This window comes from Pleuronectes platessa, chromosome 5 (genome assembly GCF_947347685.1).
Source record: "Pleuronectes platessa chromosome 5, fPlePla1.1, whole genome shotgun sequence".
Classification (NCBI taxonomy): domain Eukaryota; kingdom Metazoa; phylum Chordata; class Actinopteri; order Pleuronectiformes; family Pleuronectidae; genus Pleuronectes; species Pleuronectes platessa.
The window spans coordinates 13,090,392-13,097,058 of NC_070630.1; the positions used below are offsets into that span (position 1 = coordinate 13,090,392).

Genomic DNA, 6,667 nt, shown 5'->3' on the forward strand with positions numbered 1-6,667 from the left:
TGGTTCCTGTTGAATGTGGAACTGTTGCTGTAAGACTGGATCGTCGCTCCGAGGGTGTAAACACAGGGTTTACTCACACTTTGATCTCAGGTTGAGTCAAACTACAGACAGGGGGGGGGGGGCGTACCTTAAAGTAAACAAGATTAATTTCACACCCTCTGATGTTTAAAGGACAGATTAACCCCACTCTTATTGAATGAACCACACCACATACTGGGATGTGACAGACAACACTGCAAAATGATCGTAAGCCCTTTAATTGTGGATTTGAAATTGTATTATTTTGTTCTTCTAATGGAGGGACACAACTTCATGCCGTGGTAAGCCTGAAGAAGCAGAGATTTTGATGCCTTCCACAGCTGCTGCATTATATGTGCAGGTTGTCCTTCAATCCATTTGCCTATCCATCCCATTTTTGGGGAACTTCTAAAAAAGTTTGCCTTGTGAACATGATATCTTAAGAACATTAACTAATTAGTTTGGGGTGTTCAAAGGTGAAGATCACTGTGGCCTCGCAAATCATGTGTTTGGCTTCTGGAACATGACATCTGTAGGGAATCTCTTCAAATTTTTACCTGTTGTCCCTCGGACACAAAGATGAACTGATTAGATGGTTCAGTGGTCAAAGGTCAAAGTGGCTTTATATACTCTGGTATAAAAAAATGCACATCGACTGAAAGTGACCTGGGTGGCAGAGGTTTACAACTGCATGGAGGTCATTCAATTTGTTTTTTGTCTAAGGGTTCAGTTTTATTGTCGGTTTCAAAAATTTCTTGCAAGGACATATTTTGCATTGTACACACGTGTGAGCTTTCCCCTTCTCTTCCCTCCAGGGTCAGTGTACCGTGATGAGTTTGACCTGGCCATTCTCAAACTGCAGGAGGACAATCGTTTGGAGATCCTCAAGAGGAAGTGGTGGGATGGTGGCAAGTGTCCAAAAGAGGAGGACCACCGTGCCAAAGGTCCGTCTCGGATTAATCCTCATCTGTTTTTTGTTCTTGAACTCCCCTCAGACCATGCTTCGAACAATACTTTGTCTGTTTTGCATATTTCCTTCCTCTACAAATCCCTCCTCCCACCTTCCCTCTCCTTCTCGCTCACACGCCTGACACTCGACCTTTCGTCCCTCCAGGTCTGGGAATGGAGAACATCGGCGGCATCTTCGTGGTGCTGGTGTGTGGCCTGCTGGTGGCTATCTTCATGGCAGTGCTGGAGTTTGTCTGGATGTTAAGGCAGACGCCAGGAAATGAGGTGAGAGAGGGCAATCTAACCTGCTTGTGCTTAGTCTCCCTCTCCCCTGCCTGGTAACCACCCCCCCACCCCCTCTCACAAGCTGATTGACTTTCAAACAGTGCACAGCTTTGACAGGAAGTGAAGCAGGTGTCTCCTTCTTCCTCTGGGCTCCACAGAGTACATGCACTCACACAGAATAGTGGATTATTTTCTGTTAAGAACAGCAGAATATTTACACATTATACGGGACTATTACACATAATATAGAATACTTAATGTACTTAGATCTTATTTATGGTGAGTGCAGTAGTTGCCTGCAGGGTGCTGCTAATGAGAGATTCTCATATATCTAATTGTTTGTTATGCCTCAATCCAGTTAATTTAATTTAAAAGATGCGCGCAATTATGTGCCCGTCTCTCAAAATCCAGCTGTCAGAGACCAGAAGTCATTCAATCCATCACATGGTAAATGATTGACAGTGATGGACGAGTGGTTTCTGCCGACCAGATCTTTGCATTAATGATGAACCGTCAAGATGCAACGTAGAGGAGTTTGTAAATGAAAACTTTGTTTCAATGTGTGAAGTGACATAATGTGATTATCCTAAGTGGAGAGTATAAATGATTGATCACAGTTATATATACTAAATATACTGTACATCTTATAGCTTCATCAGGAGTGAGGAATAGAAAGTGTGTCACATATTTCTCCTTCTGCTTTTAGAAACATTCTCATCAGTTTAAACTTTCAGAAACTGATCAATTCTGCGAGTGAAGGAGCTCTGCCACGAGGCAGAAACACAATTAACAAAAATAATGAAATAATATATCAGACAGAAGACGCGCATGCTGTTTTATAATTGTGTCTGGTCTGATTCCTTCAAAAGACACTTGATTATTATCGTTTTCAAATGGACTCCACACTGTGATTTTAATTTGATAAACTTTTAGAACGTGAAAGTCAAGAACCAACTCATATTATTTATTCTTCTTAGGCAGTAAAGATTCTTTCCTTATATGTATACAGTAGACGATTTGGAGCCTCTATGGGAAAGAGAGCCGTGCGTGCAGATAAATAATTTGTGTGTACTTGTGAACATATGACAGTTGGTGCTGCTGACTAAATTACAGGATCTGCAGTTTATAAAGAATGGTATTAAATAAAGAGGAGGTGAGAGCTCTTTTCTCTGCTCACCCTCTTTCTCAAATACAAACACACTGACTGTCTCGGTCAGCACCGGGAGTGATCCCATCTGCATTGGTGGTCTGTGACCAGCCATTAAGATTCTACCATCTTCACCAGGGAGGATTCAGCATAAACTTTGTAAATACCACTTTTGCTATACGAGTTAATGCAGCGAGCATACAGTTCTCTACTGCCGGGGTGTTGTCCACTCCCCCCGACCAATCAGGACCATCCCCCCTGATAAAAATGAACACATGCCTGTTCACAATGATGTGTGAGATCAAATGTGTGTTTTGTGTCTGTGTGTGTCTGAAAAGTAAGTTTAAATTCGATATGCTCAGCATTTGTTCTTATATTTACTGCTTATTGTTGTGTCACTAGCCATCTCTTTGTTGTCCTCCTCTATTCAGAGATTATAAAGATAACCATAAATGTGTGTCTGTGTGTGTGCGTGTGTGTATGTTATCTGTCTGTGACGTCCATCAGTCTGTTCTGATCAAGTCAGTCAGTCAGTGAGTTGTCTGGCCTCTCTCCCTTTCTCTCCCTCTCTTATCCCCTTCTATCCTCTCTACTTCTCCCTGTGTGTGTGCTCGCAGCAGACTGTATGTGAGGAGATGGTGCGGGAGCTCCAGGGCATCGTCCTGTGTCGCGACAGCCTTCAGGTGAGGCGCAGGCGACCGTCTTCAGGGCTGAGGCCGCGGCCCTTACCCCTCGAGGAGCGCCGGGTGCGAGCCGCTGCCATGAGCCTCAGCAATGGCAAGCTGTGTGGGGGCACCGGACTGCCTGAACCCCTCTCCCACAGACTGGCACAGGAGGCTGCCCTGGTTGCGAGGGGGTGCAGCCACATACGCATTTGCCCCGAGTGCCGACGCTTCCAGGGACTGAGGATGCGTCCTGGAGGGGCCACCGGGGCCCTCCCCTCTCCCACACACAGTGAGGAGAGCATAGAGTGGGACAAGACCACAAATAGCAGTGAACCTGAATGACACCCAGTGATTCCAACAGGACTGACTCTCCAGGCAGACATTTCTCTACTTTCCAGGGATCAAAGATCAAGTAGTATTTTCATACAGCCATTTGGAGCTCGTCGTTAAAGGGCAGGACGAATCCCTGGACCTTTTTTTGCCCCAGAGGCAACCGCCAGCAGTCAGCTTTTGGAATCTCCTTGGTCGTAGGAAGAACTGATGAGTCTGTCTTATTGTGGTCTGTCCCTGTCGGCCCTCTGAACCGTATGAAACAGGACGGGCAAAAAACAGCCACAGGGCTTTTGTACTATGCAGTATTTTCAGTCATTTATCATTGTGCTGTTTCTTTATTTTCATTTTTAAATTATTTCTGTCCTCTGTTGGATTATCAGTATTGAATATTGTTATTCTATTGTTCTTTGGAAAAAAAAAACAACCTTCAAAACAAGTTCCCTTTTTATATCAGACAATTTGCTGTGTGAACGTATATTGCCTCGGAAGAGCTGCGGAGATAAACAGACTAACGCAAGGTCATCCTTCAAAAACCTTTTTATTTTGAAAGTGCCAAAAACAAGAAGTATTATCTTGTGGCTGAAGAAGAGCACCGCAGCCTTGAGAAGAAGACAAACTCAACTGAACCTAAAGCGAACAGAGTCGCGAAGATCCACCGACTTCTTTCATAATAGTGATACTCTAATACAAAAGTTTGAATTGTTGGTATCTCTGAAAGACAGCGATGCATGTCCAGGGGTGTTGGCAGGTGCTCAGAGACTGATTAAGGTGATCGAGGAGCTGAAAGAATGAAAACCTGCTGAAACGACGGCTACTCACATTCATCTCCTTCTTTCTCTGTCCTGACTTCACCTTCTCCTCCATCTGTCCTGCATCTTCAACACATTTACTGTCTCACCACCTGTCCTCTTTATGATCTCTCATTAGAAAATATATACACACTCTTCGACGCCATATACACACTCTGCTAGAGATTAGAGGCAATTCTCTCCATCTCTCACACATTCAACAATGGTTCAGGTTTCATGAGGACAAGTCTGCGTATAAATGAAACAGAGCAAACATCCCAAACCAACCAAAAAGCATAAAGTCCCCGAGTTAATTTTTTATACCAGCAGTTGACTTAAGTTCTTAAATGTCAATTCAGTTAAACTTTGATAGAATGTGAGGTTTTACACACTGCTTCCAGGAGCATTTCAGTTCAGATCCGATGCTGTCTGGCGTTTTTTTATAGTTTTATTCTTGCGAAAACCAAACATAGAATTTTTAATTAGGTCTTTAGACGGTGATTTTTCCTATATTGTTTTAATTAAGGCTGATAAAGACAAAGTCTGAATAATCATTTAATCCAATGTGTATCAGTTCATAAATGGTGATTACGGTATTTGAAGTCGAACTGAAACTATTTAATGATTCTAGATTTAAATCCCTGTTTGAAATGTATTAACTCCGTTTGGTTGTATGTAATGATTGAAGGAATAGTTGTCTTTATTTCCTTTTATTTCCCCCCTAAATGTGAAAAATGAGAACAAGCTGCCAGCGAGTGTTTCCTTCCCTTCTGCTTCGACTGGGACACGTTCCTCGATCTTTTCCCACTGAACCGACGACAGCTTGAAGGTGTTACTCTCTGATCGTCTGACTGTGGCACAGTTGGAATCAGCGGCCGTGCACCTGTCACCACTGCTTCTTGCTATCTCGGATGTGTCCATCATTTTAAATCTGCCCATCAGGTTCTGTCAATCAACGTCCCTCAGAAATAGGCCACCAGCTCCACATGGCTCGAAGGCAACGCTGCAGTGTCTCTTAACGTTCACGTCCTATCTCCGTCATGCAGGTTGCTCACGGTTAGAAACTCTGTCCATATGCTTTTTTAAAGTAGCATCCTGGGGAAGGAGGGGTTGTTTAGAAGAGGTGACCACCCCCTGCTGATCAATCACCGTGTTTAAATGTGTTTATAGAAATAACATTTTGAATCAATTCTGTATCATTAATCAGTAATTTATAGATTTCAATGTATGTTTACATATATGTTTTATACAATTTCATAAGCACAGCAATGTCATTTCACCCAAACTGCTTCTTTTTCGGTTTTTGCGTTAATAGACAGAAGTGTGGTTTCAGAAGCTGGCGATCATGTGACACTGTTGTAGATCAGCCGCTGACGGACCTGAACTGCAATACTGCAAGACTTGCACAATTGTACTGATACAACTGATCACTCTGAACTGGGTGAAACAGTGGTACAGAGGTGGTACAGATAATGGATGGATAGCTCTGAAAAACTAGTGGAATTTCTATTTGAGGGGGTCTTATGCCCCCGTTTTCAAGTTGCTAAAAAGTGTTTCAGGACTTCAAATTACTTTTCAACTCAGGTCTGAACTCCCACAAGGACACGCCAGCATCTGGAACTTTTGATTCACCATAGAAACGAAAGGGACTAGCATAGGCTTTACATTATCAACTGCTGAAGAGCTAAACACACCAGTGCATCTAATCCTCCAGTAATGAGCTGCAGAAGGTTTGTTTACTCTGTGTGATCAACAGGGTTCCCCAGTAACGGTCCAAAGTGTTTTTTTTTATTACGTTTACAGAGAGATACAGATCTACATGCCTATAATATTCAGATGGACGTTATTACTTATCAGTTAATGTAAACTTTCTATATTTCTTTTTATAATAACTCGCTGATGAAAAATTGCCAAGCAAAGCGGCCAAGAAAAAAAGAGCCACATTTCATTACCAGTTTTATAGAAGATGCTTCTATTAATTTCCTGAACGTCCGTGAGAAACTTGTGCGAGCCACAAGGCTCCCCTGCACCTGATGCTAACTCCTTAAACACTGAAAACATTTACAGTGCTGCTAAATCAAGCGTAGTCACAATGAGATTGCCAATTACCTTGAAGGCATGAAGAGCAGTAGAGTAAGAATTCAAACAAATCCCTCGGAAACACTGGGCGACCTTCGCTGGGAGAGGTGGCAGCGCTCGGCTGCCATATTTTATCTGCTTTATTTTCTTACGTTGACATTTTTATCCCATTATAAATGCCTTCCTTAAAACAACCTCTATTCTGCGGGGCTCTGGGTTCGTCTCGTCCTCACTCTTGACGTATTTGGCCTTCTGAGCCGTTCAGATCTGTCATGCTAAATAGCTCCTGAGTGCACTTTGTTTCCCCCCCCCCCCCCCCCCAGGTTGTATTATTCAACAGGGAGGAATATTCAGACGGTACACCTGTTTTGTTGTGACATGCAGAGAAGCAGTACGAGGACGTA

At 43.1% G+C, this 6,667-nt stretch overlaps 1 protein-coding gene across 1 annotated transcript in view; it reads left to right on the plus strand.

Annotated features, from left to right (window-relative positions):
• The window catches only part of grik4 (glutamate receptor, ionotropic, kainate 4), a 153,389-nt gene extending 146,968 nt beyond the window's left edge, over positions 1–6,421 (plus strand). The window contains exons 20-22 of the mRNA XM_053423578.1: positions 834–962; positions 1,133–1,251; positions 3,016–6,421. Coding sequence (XP_053279553.1) covers positions 834–962; positions 1,133–1,251; positions 3,016–3,405 — 638 coding nt within the window. The 3' untranslated portion in view covers positions 3,406–6,421. The remainder of the gene's footprint in view (positions 1–833; positions 963–1,132; positions 1,252–3,015) is intronic.
• Positions 6,422–6,667: the final 246 nt, after the last annotated feature.